This window comes from Aptenodytes patagonicus, chromosome 2, assembly GCF_965638725.1.
Source record: "Aptenodytes patagonicus chromosome 2, bAptPat1.pri.cur, whole genome shotgun sequence".
Lineage (NCBI taxonomy): Eukaryota > Metazoa > Chordata > Aves > Sphenisciformes > Spheniscidae > Aptenodytes > Aptenodytes patagonicus.
In genome coordinates, this window is record NC_134950.1 from 150,096,332 (window position 1) to 150,116,755 (window position 20,424).

At 36.5% G+C, this 20,424-nt stretch overlaps 1 protein-coding gene across 1 annotated transcript in view; it reads left to right on the forward strand.

Moving 5' to 3' along the window:
• The window catches only part of MALRD1 (MAM and LDL receptor class A domain containing 1), a 295,081-nt gene that overhangs the window by 43,908 nt on the left and 230,749 nt on the right, over positions 1 to 20,424 (forward strand). Inside the window, exons 11-15 of the mRNA XM_076332119.1 lie at positions 672 to 781; positions 5,800 to 5,967; positions 6,992 to 7,112; positions 18,953 to 19,105; positions 19,257 to 19,362. Of these exons, the coding sequence (XP_076188234.1) occupies positions 672 to 781; positions 5,800 to 5,967; positions 6,992 to 7,112; positions 18,953 to 19,105; positions 19,257 to 19,362 (658 nt within the window). The remainder of the gene's footprint in view (positions 1 to 671; positions 782 to 5,799; positions 5,968 to 6,991; positions 7,113 to 18,952; positions 19,106 to 19,256; positions 19,363 to 20,424) is intronic.

Genomic DNA, 20,424 nt, shown 5'->3' on the forward strand with positions numbered 1-20,424 from the left:
TGAAACATTATTTAAGCTAATTAAAATGTGTCCTTTAGGGATCCCAGCTGAGGTCTATGCTGTTTGATCTTCAGGGTGCTCTGTGTTGCAGCTCCTGCGATCCTTTTGCTCTCCCCAGCCTGTGTGGAGAGCAGAAGGGCACCCTGCGAAGGTGATGGGAAGTGGTTGCAGTGTTTGGAGGATGGCAGTTTTAAGTTTTTTGCCTGAAGAGGGCAGATAAAAAAATACATCCAGTGGGTCTGCACAGTAAAGTCCTCACAGAAGCAACATCTGTTCAGAGCCTTTACAGGGCTCTGTATTTACTTCCTCAGGTTTAAGCGCTTGCAGGCACCATGACAGGGTAGTCTTAGCAATGGCTGCCCAAATACCCTTTTTTCCTTCTCCCTCTTTCCTCATCTTTGGACTCAGTCATGTTAATTTTACTGCAGAGGAAAGAGGCAGGAGCATTTAGCAATTCTATTTTGTCTTCGCCTATATAGACACTGGTTGTCGCAGCCTGTTACAAGACCCTCCTTGTTATCCAGAGCCTGAACTGGCGGCAAAGCTGTTTCATTTGTTTACATTTATGAATAAGCTTTAAGTGTTTCACGAAGCACAGTATCCTCTCTGAGGTAGCTATTTGCCATTGGAGCATGACATATTTCTCATACTTCTTCGATTTTTGTTTACAGGAGCATTCATTTACTTCAGTGGATCACATCAGATGAAGACAAAGATGGCCATGTCTCATCTGGGGAGCCCTTTCCTTGTCAAGTTGTCCCGTGGGCTTTCCTGCTGTCAGGTAACAGTTTGGTATTAACTATCCCCACCTTTGTAAGCTATCACTCACCTGATGTGCAGATCTGGTATTCTTCATGTAAGTGTTGCTGCTGAAAAACTGGCTCCGTTTCAATACCAGTGGAAGGCGTTACAGACTACTTCTTTGGGAGGAGGGAGATGTAGCAGGCTTTTTACTGCTTTGCTGCCAAATTTTTGTATCTGATTATTATCCTTTCCAAAGCATCTACCAGGTGACTCAGATTTAAGGCTATGCTTCAGGTTTTTGTATGCTGTGACAAACTTAACTGGACAACAATATCAGGGCCATATCAACTCACAGCCAAAGCAGCCTGCCTTTTGAGCAAAAGCTGACAAAGAGTCACACTGTCGTCTGTAGACAGGAAAGACTCACACATCCAATGTCCCGTAACAGGAGACCCATGCTTTGAAGTCGCTATATAGATTAACTATGTTGGTGTGACCAAAGAGAACTGGCTACCATGATCCAGACACATACTAAATTTAAATTGATGGTTTGAGGAGGATGCTTTTTAAGCTGATCAGTGCACTACTTGAGAGTTTACCTTGAAATACCTTTTTCGTCAAATGTCTTGTGGCTCTGCAGAGGAATGCAAAAGCAACCAGCCAGGATGGCGGTTGATTTGAGAAACTAGAAAGCTACCTGGAAAAAATGCGTCAGGAGGGGTGAAAAATAGAAAAGTCTTAGATGAAAAATGAAAATACAGTTTTATAATTAGACTGTTGGAATTTTCACCAAAATATGTATTTTTAAAACAGAACTTGAAGAAATATATTAAATATATATAATTATATTATTAAAGAAATATACATACAAGAAAACATTCCCAACTGTATTTTTGTTTATCCTTTCAGCCACTGAATAAAGTGAATAGATGTTGTACAGTTTTATAAGTTTTTTCTTTTTTTTCTGAGATTTTTTTTGTTTTCTGTTCCATAACTGTTCAAAGATTATGCCATACTGGGGAGAATCTAAGTTGTGTAGTTGTTTTGTTGTTGTGTTTTTTCTCCTACTGCATAATGCCTCCTGATTTAAGAAGTCACAGAGAAGAAAAGGAAAAGATAGGGAAAGCTAGCCAAAATAATTTTATTGTGTTCAGTGGCAAAAAGAGGCTTTAGAGAAACAAAATAAAACTTGGACTTGTTGCTTAATTTTTCAGACTCAATGTAGAACAGAAACTGTAATTTCACTTAGGAAAACTTTTTTCAAAAATAAAAATGTCAGAAAACAATGCGTGGAGGAACTGCACTTGGCCCAACAAATAGCAGAACTTTATTCCAGCAGAACCTAGGCTTCTTAGGTTTTTTCTAGTGTAAGGGACATGAAACAAGTGTTGGCTTAGATAAACCTGTTTTACTTGAGACTGTGGCTGACTCGGACTATGCACATCAATGAGTTACCAGATCTCAGCTGAATAGTTGCAACTTGCAGCTGAGGAGTAGAAGCCTCTTAAACAATTTAAGAACAGCACCTTGCTGTCATTTAATGCACTCTCTCAGTTCTTAATCTTCACATGGCTTCTTAGTGTTGTAAAGAATCAGAAATGAAATGGATGCAGAATGAAATAAAGGAGGACACTGCTGCAGGGAACACAGAAGGCCTCGCAGCATCCCATCGGAGCCCTGAGTGTTGCATTACTCCTGGGACACCAACAGCCTTTGTATGCACAGCGCATTTGTTCAGGCAGTTTCATATCTCTTTTGTAGGCTTTGATACTGAGTAGATGATAAGCACCTTTCACGTTCAGATTAATTTATCTTAGAACCCCTTAAGGCAAACTGGGCAGAACTGGTATGTGAATCAATGAATCATTCTGGTTAGATCTATTGCAGAGTTTGGTCTGTGTTCAAAATAAATACAAATGCAGTGGGGATGCACATACATTTCTCCAGTTCAAAGTCAGAAAAGAAACCAATTTTAATTTTGAGTATGCACATATTGAATGTATTTAAAGTTCCCAGATTCAACAAAAACTAGGGCAAGTTCTCACCCAGCTATACGTGTCTGAAAAGAGAGTGTTTTTGAAGACTGGAAGCCTGGCTTTCTGCCACATTTTCCCTGCAGACTTTTATTTCTGGGAAAGAGCAAGGAGTGGGGGTAGCTCATTAGGATGTGTATTGGTGTGTTATGCTCTCTGTGTATAAATGTGAGATGTTGCCTTCTGTTGGATGTCCCACTGAGAGGATAAAAGGATCTACATAAAGAGATCTATGTTTATTAATAGCTTTACAAGTTCTTTGGCTCCAGTTGTTTAAAAAAAAAAAAAAGAAAGAAAGAAAATTGGAGTTGAGGGATAACAGTTTTATATTGTGCCTTACTGGCTAACTGAAGCTTAGAAGTAACTTCTTTTTGCACCTTCTTGTAGCTGAGTCTTTCTGTAGATGTCAGCTAAGAAACATCTTCATTTAGCTCAAGTTTTTGGAATTGTAGAAGCAAGTTTCTAGTCCTAGATCTCTGTTTATGGCTTTTTAACGGACAGAGTAGTCATTGTAAAGTAGAACATGTAGACATAGAGAAAGAGGGTAATTTTATTTCTTATGTAATGAAAATGCAAATTTGTTTGAAAAGCTGTTTTATAAACATAAACCTTACATCTAGATTGTTTAGGATATAGTTCTTCAGACAGCTCATTTTGAAAAGTGTTTGTATACCTGCTGCTTTGTATTCCTTAAGCTTTCTGATGGGGGAAAAACGTTACATGGAAGTATTTCAATCTATTAATAAGTCTTGATGTTATTTTATATAATACATGAGTTTCACGAGTAGGGAAAAAAGAAACACTATGGGCAATTGAGAGACCAAGTCCACCAGCCATGAAGCCAGAAGATATTAAAAAGTAACAGTGTGTTGTAACAAGAGTATCTCCACCAGTAAACACTGATCTACCTTGTACTATACACAGTATGTATACTACACAAGCAAAAATAAAGTCTCCCTTCATACATAGCAGATGTTGTGTCTTTGGTGTATTTGCCAATTTTATGGATTAAATTCAAGGCCAGAAGTGAAAGGTAGCGAATCCACATGCATGATAATTTTCAGATTATTAGTCAATGATCTGAATCAAATTCATCAATCCTGTTCTTCAACTTCCTTGGCACACTAAGGGCCTACAGCTTTAACAGAGATGCAAATGTGATAATTTATTGAAGACAAGACTCCTGTCAGAGTCTGGTTTCTCTTAAACTACTACTTCTCCTAAAAAAGAAAAAAAAGAAAGAAAGAAAAAAAGATCTCTTGGGGACAAACAAGGAGGAGAGGTGTAGAAGGGGACATTGCTGTGGACACAGCTGGAGACGTACCCATGGAAGGAGGTGGTCCATGCTGAGGAGGTATGGCTCTGAGAGGACTGCAGCTGTGGGTGACCCATGCTGGGACAGGGACACCCCTAAGGAACTGTGGCCTGTCAAAGCCCTGAGCTAAAGCAGGGGAAGAAAAGTAAGAAGCAATGAGCAGAGGAGGGGAAAATGTAGGGAGCACCAGAAGGAAACCATTACTCACATGCCCAACCTCCTGCTCCACCAGTTCCCTCGCCAAAGGAATTGGGCCAGACTGAGAGTAAACTGCAGCAAAAGTTAGGGAAATTAAAACTAGGAAAGGGGCAGGCTAAGTGTTTGACTTAAACTGGCCTGGGGAAAGGAGAGGAAAAGTGTTTGCTCAAGTTTGTGTTTGTTTGTTTTCTTTTTTCTCAGTAGCCCAACCAGTGATTAGAAATTTGTGTTAATTCACAACAAATAAAATTAAGTAATAATTACATCACTACCCTAAGGCTATTTTGCCTGTTACAGTCCCTAATACAATGCTTTTCCACATCTGGTACAGCCTATTGTGTCAGCTGTCTTGCTCAAATAAAAGACTTTAATTGTCTCACGTCTAGCTGAAAGCTGGCTAACACACGCATCCATGTTTGTCCTGAGGCTAAAGATGGGTTTTCTCATATTTGTTATTGTCTTGCAAAAAAAATACATAAGTATCATTTGGCTATTAGCCCCAAATGGTCTGTATTCTTTAATGCTGTTTAAAAGTTGATATAACATGAAAAAATAAAAGGAAACTTTCTCTCTGTAGTGTGATGATCCAAGGTTCACAGTGTAAGATCATATGAAGATGGGCAGAGAACTGGGTGGGAAGAGCTATTTTTACAGCTCTTGTTTTACCTTCATGAAAATCCAAGTATTATCAAGGTTTTTGCAGGGAAGCAAAGATTCTGCAGTTGAAGAAGTTTTATTCCTTCACTATGTGAAGAAGCAGGAAGGACTCAGGGGGAAGGAAAAAAAAAATTAGTCTTTGAAAATCTTATTTCTTCCCTGCAGTTCCCAGCTGAATTTTTGCCTGTGTAGAATTTTTTTTTTTTAAAAAAAGCATTAGGTTTACTCTGTATTGCAGGGGAGGCATAGTGAACTGGGGTTCTCGCTGTTTTCTCACATTTTCTGCTTGGCAAGCAGTTTTTTGTAGCCTCCTCCACTTACAATTGTCTTTTTTTCTTCCCATATATTGGTCAATCCACTTGTTTTAAGAGATCAACAGATTATTTTAAACATCTGTCTTGATAATTTTCATTTGTGTTGATTGTGGAAATAGATCATAAGGTTTCTTTCATATAAGTACCTCAACTGTTGCACTTCTGAGATTAACATACTTATGAAGCTGTCCTATATTCAGCATTTGTGAAGAAAAATAATCTTTGAGAAGTTTGTAAGCCCTTACTAAGCTAAAAAGAATTAAGGGAGGTCATATTAGTCAGTCTGCATCAATTGATAGATACAATTTAAAAGTAAGTTTTAAAATTAAGCTTTACTTTTAATTATGGTTTTATCTTTAGACATAATACTGCTCCTCAACATGTCATAGTTTCATACATCTCTTTCTTTTCTGCCAAGGTTGTGTTTAGACCTGTCATGTCATTCTGTGTTATAATGTACATACATGAGTTGGTACTGAATTTATTGCAGATTGATGATATAGTTTTTAAAGTGTTTCATCAAAAACTCTTTCTACAGGTAAGATTTTGGTACCGGTTATCTCAGGATTCCCAGCTTTCTGTTTTTAAGAGAACTGCATTGGATGGAAGTTTGGAAAAACTGTGTGACATTTCAGGACTGCCTGAGATGCAGTGGACAAAAGTGAATATACCTGTCAAAGGTGCAGCTGAGAACTTACCTTTTCAGGTAATCAGAAATTACATTTACATTGTTTTCAAAAACTTACTTTAATTTGGCCTTTAGAATCAATTTACTGTTATAAGGAAATATAAAAAGAGAATTTCTATTCTTTAATGCTCATATAAAAAAAAAAATCCATTCAGCTCTTTCAATAGATGTAGCTATTAAAGAACATCATCATTGTTTCAGTATTGTATGCTTTAGAATCACCTTTTTGTAATAAAAATCAAGTAGCAATAGTGCAGTAGTTTTTAAAAAATGAACTTGCTATAAAAACTGCTGATCAGAGTGAGGGCCTAATTATGTTGGTAAAGGCAGGAGAAGTGCAGATACTTCAATTTGAGGCACTGATCACAGAAACAATTAGCAGTTTTCGAGTGTAATTTTATTTTTACACAATCTCAGGCTGCTACACTTTACTAAAACTTAGAAAGGAACTGTTAGGGGAATCAACAACTCAAGTATAAGGATTCAGAAAATCAAAATTCCAGTTTTGGTTTCTTCATTTTATGTCTCATCTATAAAATGGTCTAAAAGAAAGGGCACTCAATTCTCATTATTGGTAAGTTATGACTGAACTTTATAAATACATCCTTACAATCCCTACATTTACTGTACCACATGTTGTTGACTTCAGCAGGTAGAGTATAGATGAACACAGTTAAATGGAGTTGTAAACCATCACATTTGGTAAGCCTGAATAGCTCATTTGAAAACATGTATAACTTTTAATGGTTCCAGCAGGAAGAAAATCCATTCAAGTAGCGATGGCTTTTACCAGTTTAGATTGAAGCAAGGTCATCTGGGTTGCATAACTTTCCATAAGTAAAGGTAGTTATGGCTTTGATAGTTGAGGAGTAAATTTCTGACTTTGATCAAATCTCAATCATAGCTTTTGCTGGCTGGTATTCAGAGTTGGTTGTAGGCGGTATTTACTTCCTGTGCAGATGTCGTAAATTATAAAGGAATATATATATGTCTTTTTATCATGTCACCTTTAATGAGCTAACTTATTTATTTGTCTTTGCAGATTATTTTACGAGCTACTATTCTAACAACAAATGCTACTGTTGCTGTTGATGACATCAGTATAACAGAGGAATGTGGAGTTGTGAATAAATCACTTCCAGGTGTCAGCCAAGAAAGTGAAGGCAAGTTCCGTGGTTTTCAGTACATCTTCCCCAATGTCTGTTATGTATAACTGTGATTCAACTGACAGCTTCAAGATACCTTTAAGAAAGTAGGGGATAATCTGAGGAAAAAGTCCATATGCTGTAATCAATCATCTATAACGAAGGCTCTCATCCTGTGTTACACGCTAACTGCTGTAAGTAGTTTGCACTAGTTCTGCGAAGTGAGCTGTGGTGGGAATTTCCAGATACCACTTACTATGTAGTACATGCCCACATTCACACTTGGATGCAGAGACAGAAGCAAAGCATCTTATATCTTCCACTGGAGAGCAAATTCCACTGCATTATCTTTAGGGCAAGAGGGTTCTCCCATCATTAGTAAGTGCCCACCAAACTTGCCTGTGTACTCACGCTGTAATCTTGAAGTGCCAACAGATGGAAATATAAAATAATGTAACCTTCTGTCAGACTGCTGCTTCTGGTCCTCTTGACTGTTAATGACTCCTTTTCTAAAATGGTATGGGCACAGACGCAGTCAGTGGTAATGCTGATGGGTTATACCCAGCAGATATCTGAATTTCTTCTTTATTGGAAAATTTAAAGGCATAATAGAAAACTTCAGTGTTGTGCTTGTAAGGTTTCTCTGATTCCTATATACAGTCTGATTGATGGTAGCTAGGTATTTGAAGAAACATTAATTTGCTTTAATTATTTTCCCTACAACTCCCGCATTTATCCATCAGTCACAAAGATGCTATTTTTAGAAGGGAGTGCTTTTTACAAAAAGCTCTGTCTGGATAGCAGTATGAGTATCTAAAAAAGCTAAGTTAAACAAAAAAGATGAAAAGCTGCATGTCATTCCTCTCACTTGCTCTCTTTCCAGAAATCTACTGAAGTAAAACCAGTAGTCCTCAGCTTTTTGTTTCCCCATTCATTTAAATTTGGAGTGTTTTCTAATGTGTAGATTGAGGTGCAAGCTAGTATAGGTGCAACATCAAACTTTTGGCTTCTTGGAACTTTCATTGTGAGCTGGATGCAGAGAAACCACCGCTACAGCAGAAAGCTTTTGTGAAGGACCTGCTCCCGACTGTGGGGTACACAGCAGGCTGCTGTACACAGCACCTTGCCTCTGAACTGGAGCCTGTCCGTGTAACTTTAAGGTGTTTTTGATAATTTTTCACAAAAAAGGTTGAATATTGTGGAGAATAATATATAGTTTAAGAGCATCAGACATTAATATCAGCTGTGTTTCTTATCAGTTGTGATATAACCTAGCTCACTTCATAGGTGATGTTATGTTCCTTATGCTGAGCACATTACTATATTCAAAGATGATAAAAAGCACTTCTGGAATTTTATATATGTGTGTGTTTTTACTTATATTTTCTTTTCTGGTTTTTAAGGGGAAACAGAATTTACAGATGTTAATTCTTCATCTTTGTACTGTCCACCGGGACTTTTTTCATGCGGGGATGGACAATGTATTTCATCTGACAAATTTTGTGATTTTACACCTGACTGTTCAAATAGCCGTGATGAAGCCAAGTGCCGTAAGTGAAAATTTAAAAATTGAGGTTGTTAGGCTCCTGTGACTATGTTTGTTTGTCCTGTTTGCCAGGCTTTCATGACTTCATAAATGTTGTAATTTAATTAAAAGTAAAAGCTCTTGAGAAATAGTTACTTCATTTTGATTCTATTCTGAATTTTCCCCCTTTTATTTTCTGTAGCAACTACTTCCCTCTTAGCATTAAAACCAGAAAAAAGGTCTTTGATTAATTATTTAGTAGAAAGTGTTGCTTAAAATACAGTATTTTATTTTATAACTCTTAAGATGCTAAATATCAGGTACAGTGTTATACTGAATAAAATCTTAATCTGTAAGATATTGGAAGCTGATTCAGGAAGCCGTTGTAAAATAAACCAAACAGAACTTGTGCACACACTTAGCATACATGCTCTCACACAAACAAAATTACGCTAAAAAAAGTGAGGAAAATATGTTACACTTGTACAAATTTGGAAATTCTGTGGCACCCCTGTGTGAGATGCCTCTTCTTAAAGGGTAGATGGTCCTGCAATTAGACCTGAGAAACAGTGAGATAGGAAACATGAAAAATGCAGTGGTCACAGATGTGCATTCGAATTGTACGTTTTGCATACTTAATTTTGACGTGAAGATACCACAGCTGGACTGGTAAATAAAGCATCTGTGCACAGACATGGTCACAGATATAATTTAGGCTGTGTCAACATTTTCTGTTTGGATGTGCTGTGACTACTGTCTGGGCAACATGCCTGGGTTTTCTCTGCATGGAAACTAACACGTGGGAAAGTAGAGGGGGGTGATATGTCTCAGAATCCCTCTCCACTGTACAGTCAGAAGGGAGCTTGGAAATGTTTCAGGGCCTCTAATATGTAGCTTCAAAAGTCTTTTTGATTCATTCAGTTACCTGCTCTGCATAAGAAATCATGGCTATACTTTCCATCTTTGAAATTTAGTCTCTTGCTTTTGCATTGAACTATCAACTATGTTATAAAAGTCGTGATGCATTTTCAAAGGGAGTTGCCATGAGCAATATTTAGTACAGTTTTGTTTTTTTTTTTAAATAGAGCATGATGGTTTCTAGCATTCCCACAAATGACAGAAATATTGTAGATAAGATCCTTGTAGTATTTTCTGACTGTGCTGTGTTATGCATCACAAAGCATAAACCTCTTCACAGGTGCTAATACAATCCAAAATCCATGCTTATACTTGTTATTAGGAAATTTGAGAGGTGTTGCTCAGATAAACAAAAATCTATTTGACTTTTAGCAGATAAAAGAAAAAATGACAGCTTCTATTTGTATTCATGCAATTTCTCTACAGTTTTAGTATCCAATCTTTCTTGGCTAGAGCACTGGTGTCCATTGTTTTTGTTGTTTAGAAAGATTTCTATCCAAAATATACAAAGCTTGAAGTTAGGAAACTGCATGCTGTTTTATTAGGTAACTGTTTGATTAGCTAAAACCAGAAATAACTATTAAATGTTCACTAGGCAGATTATCTTTCCTCTTGTGGGCCAGAGTGAAGATGGGGAAAAAAATTCTGCTGTTACCGTAGAATAGTTGAGTTTGGAAGGGATCTCTGAAGATCATCCAGTTAAAACCCCCTGCTCAAAGCAGGGTCCACCAGAGCAGGATGCCCAGGACCTTACACAGTTTGGTTCTGAATATCTCTGAGGGTGGAGATCATGCAGCTGCTCATGGCCACCTGTTCCAGTGTTTGATCACTCTTACACTACAAGTGCCTATTGCTTCTGCTCATTTCACTGGGCACAACTGAGAAGAGTTTTTACTTCTTTACTCCCTCCCTGCCCATGTTACTCATATTAAAACTCTTATTACACTCTATTGCTTTTTGATTTACTTCATGTTTTTTGTACTTTTCTTTAAAATGTGCTTACACATGCTATGTATTATTGGGTTATGATAGTCTGGATTGCTTTCCCATTACCCTTCTTATCTCGTGTACTGGGATTTTGTTCTCTGACCAAATAACAACACTTGCAAATCAATAGTTTAATTAAAAACATTCTAAATCGATTTAGTTGCATGCAACATCTCTTTCACTGCTTTGGGATAGCAGTTAACTGGTAGCTTTTAATCAAGAAAACTAAAATCTACTGTTTTCACTTCAAATATGGTCATTTATATTTCAAAACACCCTTCCTTTTAGCTATTCAGCCTGTGTTTCCATTTCAACACTATACCTCAAAGTGAAGACAAATGTCCAGTTAGGTGTTAAACCAGTCCTAGACTATCCTTAATCACAAGCTTCCTATATGGCAACTGATTTTCTCTTTCTTTTTTCTATATTTATATGACTGAAGGAACTTTTATTATACCCAAGTCTCACTTGCCCAGATGATACATTAACAAAGCCATGCTAAAGGTTAAACTATGGAGCTGTTATAAGTATATTTATGGTGATCTTTGCTCTAAATATATTGCTTACTTATAGATCGTTGTTGTACTGCTGAGTTGGCTCAGTGTGTGCTAGCACTGAGGCTTGTAACGTGGGAAGCAGAATGTAAGTACACAAATGTTTTTGTAAGTAGTTCGGCAAGTTGACTGTTTCCAAGCAATAAACTTGCCTTTCACCACGTTAGTCTGGTAGTCTACAGCACTAGAATAGCTCTTATAATTCTCCTCAAATGGTATTTCACCATCTTTGTGCTTATGTAGTGTACCATTACTTTCTACATTTTGTTATGTATATTCTTGCAATTAGATGCAAGCGTTTCATTTTTCTCAGTCACTTTTCCTAATTTCTCAGCTTGGCTAAGCACAGATGTTTTGTTGACTTCACCACTTACAACTACATTGTTCCTTTCATCAATATTAACATTTTTTCCATGATGTTCCATCTGCTGGTGATTGTATGCTCCTTAACCTTGTTAATGTAAGTTTTTCCTCTTGGTATGAGAACCAGGCAAGGATATTACATGGGCTTAAAATATCTTTTGAAATATTTTTCGTTTAAATCTTTTTATCTTAAATTCCAGCAAGATGATTCCCTTAGATGCTTGGGTCCACCAAGTCCACTGAACAAGCAGGGTCTCCATGTAATTTTCTCATCTCGCACCATCAACCCTTGAGTCATATCTTGATTTTCATTACCTCTCAAATGAGTTCTTCTTTCTGTCAGGACTGGAAGAATTCAGTTGAAGATCTCCACTTCTCGGACTGTCTTTCTTGCAAGTTCCCAGTTCTTACAAGAAACTATCTTTCTTACTTCTCTTCGTATATTTTGTGGTTTAACCTGGCAGGCAGCTAAACACCACACAGCCATTCGCTCACTCCCCCCCGTCCCCAGTGGGATGGGGGAGAGAATGGGAAAAAAAAAGTAAAATTTGTGGGTTGAGATAAAGACAGTTTAATAGGACAGAAAAGGAAGGGAAAACAATAATAACAATGATAAAAGAATATACAAAACAAATGATGCACAATGCAATTGCTCACCACCTGCTGACCGATGCCCAGCCAGTTCCCAAGCAGTGGTCACCCCTCCCCCGGCCAACTCCCCCCAGTTTATGTACTGAGCATGACGTCACATGGTATGGAATATCCCTCTGGCCAGTTTGGGTCAGCTGTCCTGCCTGTGCCCCCTCCTGGCTTCTCGCTGGCAGGGCACGAGAAGTCCTTGGCTAGTGTAAGCACTACTTAGCAACAACTAAAACATCAGTGGGTTATCAACATTATTCTCATCCTAAATCCAAAGCACAGCACTGTACCAGCTACTAGGAAGAAAATTAACTCTATCCCAGCTGAAACCAGGACAGCAGACAAGATTGTCAGTGAATTTGTTTGCTCCACTTTGGTCTTAGAACCACATTCATGTTCTTGATACTGACACATGATGAGATTATTCTTTCTTCCAGGTTTCTAGTTGCATTTTACAAAAATACATGTCCTGGACTGAAAAAATCATTCAAATTTATTCTGATTAGTTGAGAAAAGTAAAAAAAAAAAAAAAAAAGGTTATTAAATGTTCTCTTTCTTGAGTGCCGCTACTCCTGACTGTTAGCTCACAGCTTTTCTTCTACAGCTGAATAATTTACTGTGGCTATAAAGCTATTATACATAACTTCCATGCATTAAAGCAGAAGAGAAAAGTGACTGCCTTTTTCAAGCTGCAGATTTGCAGCAGTGACCTAACATGCCTATCACATTGCGTGTTTGTGCTCTGGAAGATGAATGTACAGTGTAATTCCTAAGGTCTACATCCTATGCATTTGGTGGAGTCTAAATGCTCATTTTTCCAACCTGAGAATGATGATGATGGAATAGGGAATAAGATCAGATTGGGAAGTAATCTGGTAACATGAACGTATTCCTGATATTTTGTCTGACCTTTGGTAATTCACCCCTCATGCTCTGTCTTTTGTGTTTTTTCTCTGTCTACTTATGGTGTGGATTATCAGGAATAATTATATGGTTTTATATATAAAATAAATATGAAATAATTTACACTTGGATAAAAATATAACATATACACATAATATTGTTTTATATTTATGTCTTTATAAATGAAATATACATTTAATAGTTATTATTTCTATGGTGTACATTCTAGGGCAGCATAAGCATGCTAAGGCTAGTCTTAAGTAATTCATAAACTGGACATAATCTGTATGTTAGTACAAAGTTTTATGTAGCTTAATTTGACTTAGAAGGCAAATAAAGAGACCGATGCATATGTTGTTTCTTAAAAACTCCTTTTGTGGCATAATTGTTTAACTATAAGCATTATTGCTAATTGTTTCTAATGGCTACCTTTGTATAAGTAATAAAAATTTCCTTAGTATTATAAGAAACATTCCCCATATTACCCATTACTAACGTTGCCAAAGCATAACGCTTCTGCTGTGGTTATAAGGTAACTCTTCCAAAATCTCATTTTTAGAGTCAAAATCTTGCATGCCAAAATGTGTGTCTCTCATGCTTGCTACTCCTTCATTTCAGCCAGACAAATCAGTTGTTTTTAAAGGCAAGGCTAGGAACAGCAGCCAGCTCATAAGGATGGGCTTAAGTTCAAGGACTGAAAAGATTGTCAGCTTGTAAATTGGAGAAGGGACCTAAGACTGATAGTGCAGACAACTGCATTAGGATCAGTTTGTGGAAGTTACATGGGCAAGGGATGGGTCTAAAATGCCATCTACAGAGACAGAAAACCACCTTTGGCTGTGAACAAGGAATGGCTGCAAAGGCTGGTAAGAGAGAATAAACCAAGGAGAGAATGGGAATGAAGAATATGGATGTGGAGCAATGATGCTTTGGGAGGGATCAGTATAAAGTGTGGCAGTAAGTGGCAGAGAACTGAGACCACGTGAGAGGACCTGCAGCAAGGAGCTGTCTGGGGAAATGAGGAAAGACAGTGAGGATTTCCAGCTTTCCAGTGAGACTAGGACTGAGATAAGGGGTCAGAGAAGAGCAGTTGTGGAATAGGTAAAAGGGAAAATAGGCTGTGGAAAGGAAAAGCACTGAGGAAAGAGAAAGGGCATTTTTCTGCTGGAGACCACACACACTTTCAGAATGTCTATAGAACCCAGAAGTAATGAATCTAACTTTTCTACTTCTGTCAGCAAATATCTATGTAATATCTTTTGGGCAAAAAGTATATCTCATTGTTGTATAGTTACTCCTATCTAGTTTCTTGCAAATTAGGCACTGTGACAACAAATACTGCATGAGCTTCAGTGGCAGAGAACACAGGGTAAATAACAAGATGGCCTGAATAATGACCATCAGATCTTATTTTTCTTTAGTTCAGTAAAACCAGGAACTTTCCCCTCCAGTTATACAGAAGGAGAATTCTAATGGACATAGAAAGCCAACCACTTGTTTGTTAAAGAATACATAAATTTCTCTTATTTTGTTTCACCTGGACCTGGGTATCCAACAGCCTAAATCACCAGGTTATTGTATTGTTTAAGAAATTTAATTCTTTTCAGACTTCATTAACATTTTTGAATGGATGAGAGATTTGGACCTAATTTGTTATATTTCCAATTAAAATGTCAATCAAATGTAATTTAATTATTTTGGAGGCTTTTAGTATTTTAGGGCTATTTCCCATATCAATACACTGTAATCACTCACATTCAGAACCTGAGAAGCATTTGCAAATGACAGTATCATATGAACTGAGAGATTTCCAGAAAATATCAGATTTAATAAACCAGTGTTTTTAGATGCTATTTCACTTAAAAATGCCGTTATGAAACTGCCTTCAGTTAGATGATTGCATATCTGCCTCACTGCACAGAATGGACTGCCATCAAAATCAGAGCTGTGTAGTGAAGATTATTTTCATATCATTATTTAGAAAATGAAACTGTAACAATTACATGTGACGGCACAGTTATTTTTTGTGAGTAATATTTAGGTTAGATGCAGGGTTGATTAGTGTTGTGTGTGCACCCACAAAATTTTAATTTTCCCCTGTAAAAATCTCAATCTTTGCAAGTCCTTCAGCTAAGTTAGTGTTAGGAGACATGTAATGCAGTTAGCTTGTTAAAAGTGTAGGTGCACAGTGAAATCACTAGATTTATTTATAACAAAATCTTTTCCCTCTGCGTATTTTACCTGTCATATGCAAAACTCTTCCTCATTTCACAAGAGATATATACCTATGTGTTATATACAAATCATGTTTGTCTATTACTAAAAAGCCCACGTGACTGAAATCACAAGTAGGTCTGTTGCAATTTCATGGCTATTGAAATGGATTTCCCAACAGAAATTAGCAGAAGAAAATGTTCTGGAGTGCTTTGTTTCCCGTAGCCATCTGTAGAGCAGACTACCATATCTTTCTGTCCTAAGCAATTGTTAGATTTAAACTATGATTTTAGATGTATGAGAATACCATCATGCAAATTAGGTTAACATTCAATTTTTTACTCTAAACCTTTATGTGGAAGTAGTTTCTTTTTTTTTTTCCCCCAAAAAAACTGTAGCAGATGATATTTGGGAATGGAACGTGAGGGAAGGGGGAACTCTAATTGAGATTTTGTAAAGATCAAACTTGTTCGTTCTTCAAATAGCGACTTGGTTTTTGTCTTTTTTTCCAGTTAGCATTGTTTATTACTGATGAAATTTTGCAATATTTTTTTAATTGACCACTATTTAGTTTTTTACTGTAGAAATTAGTCCAGTGCACCTACAAAGTACAGTGTTATTTGAGTGTGTATATATTATGACATTAGCAAATAGTAGCTGTGATAGAAAACATAAATATGGGAAGGCAGATGTAACACTTTTCAGTGTGTGTGTATTATAAACAGGGTTAAAATAACTTATCAGGATGAGTATGTCCAGAGTCAAACTGGTTTTCGTTCCTAGACTTGAAGATTGTCTTCTTTATGACATCTAGCTATAAGTTCCTACATTTATCTTAAAATCACTGATTAAAAAAAGGTTTAAATTCTATTGGCATATTAGAGCCTTTTTAAACAGCTTTTAAGTAAAAGAAAGAGTTGTAAACCAGTAATGATGATGATATCTCTTCACCTGGATTTTTTTTATGGTGCATTCTGCATAAACTTACAGGGGCCAAGAGACAGAGATTTTTGAAGGATATAGAGATTGCTGAACTTGCAGTCTTGCAGAAATGCTAATATCTTAACCTTTTGTTTTTAAATACTGTTTTCAGCAGGACTTTTTCTTAAATTATTGTTAGGCATCATTCTGCTTACAGAGAAGCTGCACATCTGATTTGTGAAGGCCTTTGAGTGAAACTCCTGAAAACAGAAAAGGGTAAAGCACTTTGCAAAAGAACCCAAAATCAGAAAGAAAACTAGAGTTTTGTGGTAACAAATCAGCTCAGAGAAAACCAAATCTGCTGAAGATGTAAAAGCAGCTTTCTCAAAACATCAATAAAGCCAACTACCCTTAAATGCTATGCTCACAATATCACTCTGGTTCCTTCATGATTATTGAGGGAGCTTGTTAAAAAAGATGCTAAAAGGGGCAGCAAAGAAAAATATATCCGTACAGGTGGCATGGACACTGTTAGAAGTAAAAGAGCATCAAACAAATAGCTGAAGTAATGTCCAAATGAAAAAGGTAGAAAAGGTGACAAATTTTGTTGGGTTAAATGTCAAAACACAGTAAGGACAACAAAAAGTTTAAGAAAAACTAGCAATAAATTCCTCAAACACATGAGGAGAAGACAGTCTGGCAGAGTCTGTAGGCCCACTTGATGGTTAGACTATAAAGAGAGCATGTAAGAAAACAAGAAATAGGAGAAAGGCAGAAAATAAGGTACTAGGAGAGAAGGCAGATTAATTTGTGTGTTCACTGTGAAAGAAACTACAGAGGTACCCAAGCAACAGCCTTTCTTTCCGGATAATCTGTCTGAAACTGAAGTGCCAGTCAAAGAGGTTATGGGACAATTAGGTTACCGAAGTGTTATCAAGCATCAAGAACCAAGTGCATTTCACCCAGGCTCTACCAGCTTGCTCTATTCTTGTATCTTCCCTAGGTGTTAAATAGTTGGTTTGAAGGATGAAGGCTTCAGGGTTATTTTATCTCAATGTGTTCATTCATGCTTAAGTTAAATGTATGGTCTGGTGCATCCTTTCTTTTATGTTTTCTCTCTGTTACAAGTTACAGATGCAAGAAGTCTGGGCTCAGACTTAACAGTTTTATGTTGTTTATTTGCCTCTTTTTGCGTAACCATCTGTGTCCAAGGTTTGTCATATTCTTTGTTGCTGTTCTCCTGGGCATATGGAACAGTTTCTTCTATAGAGCAAAAAGCAAATCAGAAATAGATCTCCATATTCCCTTATCATTATGTTCTGTCGGTGGATTTTCAGTCATTTCCATTGTGCTTAGGTACTTGAATATCTGCAAATATTTTTTGTCTTCATTTTATTCTATCAAAACATTCTATCAAAATTTTCTTCCTTCTGGTTTTTTGTCACATTTGATCTACATCATTTTATCATTGACATTTCTGACCCACATATACCATATGTATAGCGAACTCATATTTTCTTTGATCTCTTAAATGTTATTTGGTCTTCCGTATTTGTGGAATGATTTTTTTTGAATCAGCATTAATAACTGGATTTCTATGTGCTTTGCTTAATAATCTACAAAATCTTGGAAAGCCCTAACCAACAATAATACTAACTTGCCTGGCAGTAATTTTTTCATTCTTTCTAACAAATGATGTGTAACTTAATCTAACACAGTTCTTAAAGCAAAAAACAAAACAAAACAAAACCAAAACAAATCAAAAAACCTCCCACATCTTCCATAAATAAACATTTATGTAATCCTATTCTCCAAGAGACTTCATTAGATTCTGAAATGTGCATTTTCTATACCATAATGATATGGCCACTGGAAGTTGTGATAAGACGTTATAAAATAATGGTAGAATTCTGGCAGTCATGTCTGAACACTTTTTTTATTTATTCTCTGTACATAGTTATTAAAGTATTGCTTAAAAAATCTTGACATTATTTTCTCAATGTTTTCAATTAAAAGCTTGTTATAATTACAGGACTCAAAAATATCATTTTGTGATTTAATGAGGTTTTTTTTTAAGTGCAGAAAAGGAAAACCTGATGTTTCTTCATTTTAACATAATAAATATTTGTCAATTTACATTCGTTCATACATGACACCTTTCTACTCCTTTCTTTCCTTTATTTTGTATTATACACATTTTCTAAAATATCACTGCTCTTTTAATTGAAGAATTGAAGAATGCAGCTGAACATGTTTTTCAAATTTTTTTCACTGCAGTAGTTTGTGTTTCAGAGATTTCCTCCTTCTACCAATATCATAGTGTCTCCGTAATGTCTGATATTTAACTTAATTCCTATTATAACTAGAGGAAGGGTTTTGTTATCATTAGCATACTTGATGAGATTCAGGAAAAAAGGGATTTGATTTCTGGCTCCAACACCGATTCCCTAAAAGATCTTGCAGAATGCTTGTGACTGCTTTGTGTGCTCTGTGTTCTTGCTCTGTAACATGAGGATTGTGAGGTCTGTTTTCAGTGCCTCCTCACCTGCTTTGAGTGCTTTGGCTGCAGTGCCTTTAGAGGGAAGGACTTGTTTTGCAATTAATACATTGTATATAACGATGGCTTGGTTATTCCTGTGGGACTGCTGTTTTACCCAGCTGTTAAAAAAAAAAATACCCCATCTTGTACTCTGTCTGCCCACGCCCCTTTCCTAGACTTCTTTCTAGAATATCGGTGATGTATTAGAAATATTTTATTTCCTTTTCATACTGCAAAGCTTGTTTAGTAATGTCATGTACAGAGATAAAGTAAAATGTCTCTTTCTTCATTTCAGCTGCTGTATGTGACTTTGAAAGAGAGAGCTGTGGTTGGATTGAAACTGCAAATGCAGATGAATTTGACTGGGTAAGAAGTTCCAGTAGTGCTCTTGCACCTGCTTTTCAGAAGCAAGCTCCTCTGCAGGATCACACCTGCAACAAATCTGAAGGTAAGACAAGCCAGACCTAGAAACAGAGCGGTGGAATAGATATACCTGCTCTTTAATCATATTTTAAGTGGAGGCCATGAATGCTTTAAAAACCTTTAGAAACACTTTCTTTCTTCAGCCTGAAAAGTTGTTTTCTCTTTTATTTTGATAGGTCATTTTATGTTCATTCTGAAAAACAGCAGCAGCATTTCACAAGTAGCTCAGCTACGAAGCCCAAAGTTCAGGCAAGCTGGATCAAATTGCACATTGTCCTTTTGGTATGAAATAATTTAAATTTAAAATTCATGAATCATCTCACATTGCTTCTCTTGGACTGAAATTGAGGTTATAGTTTGCAATAGACACGCCTTCCTCTGCAGTATTTATTTCTTTTTATTCTTTAATCATATAGTCTTCATTGTGAACAATATGCAGAAATATGCTGAAGCACATGGAGAACAGAACTGAAACATGGGATGACTTTGTTGTCAGGCTTTGAGCAAAATTTTATTGAAGGATTGTGTCTGCATATGCATAGACAAATACCACAGTCATTTTGCTAACATTTCTACTTTGGTTAAGTAAATTTGAAAATGTTGTGGAATTTTTGTTCAAGAACAGGAAACCATCCAAATATCTAGTAGCTCCTTGAGTCACCTACTCTATCCAAAATTAGATTGTAATTTAAGTAATTTCATTTAAGTGAAAGCTCCAGTGCAAGAATCGGAACTTTGCTTTGAATCCTTTCTTTACATACATAGAACCCTGCCCCCCAACCCCCGCTTCCAGTTATTGTCTTGTCTCAGTCTTTGTGCAGTCTTGCCAAAGACAGACAGAAAAAGTAAATTGTGATAATTTGTTTACTAGGGTCAAAAGTGGTGCTACTGTTTAAATAAATGTTTGGCCTGACTTTGATATCATCAACTGCAGTTTTTCTCAGTAGTGTCAAATATATTTGTCATAGGAAGAGGAAATGTCTTTTTATCAAAGACTCAAGACTTGAAGTTGGAGTATAGGTCTGGAAACGACAAGTTGTTGGTTCTGTTCCTGCTTCTGTTCCCAGTTTTGTTGTATGATTGCTCACCGAAGTATTTATGATTTTTAAATGCTTTGAGATCCTCCAAAAATGCTGTAAAATGCAACACGTTAACAACAGCTAACATAGATAGAAGGTGTACTTTTGCATTCAGTAAGTGTTCTGTTTTTCCTTCTTGAAACTTTACAATTATGTATTGAATTAAATTTATAAAAAACATATTATGCATCTGAGTGAGCAGTGTTCGTTGCTTAGTATGAAAGCAAACGTGTCTCTTCAGTTCTGGGTTTTAATTTAACGAAGT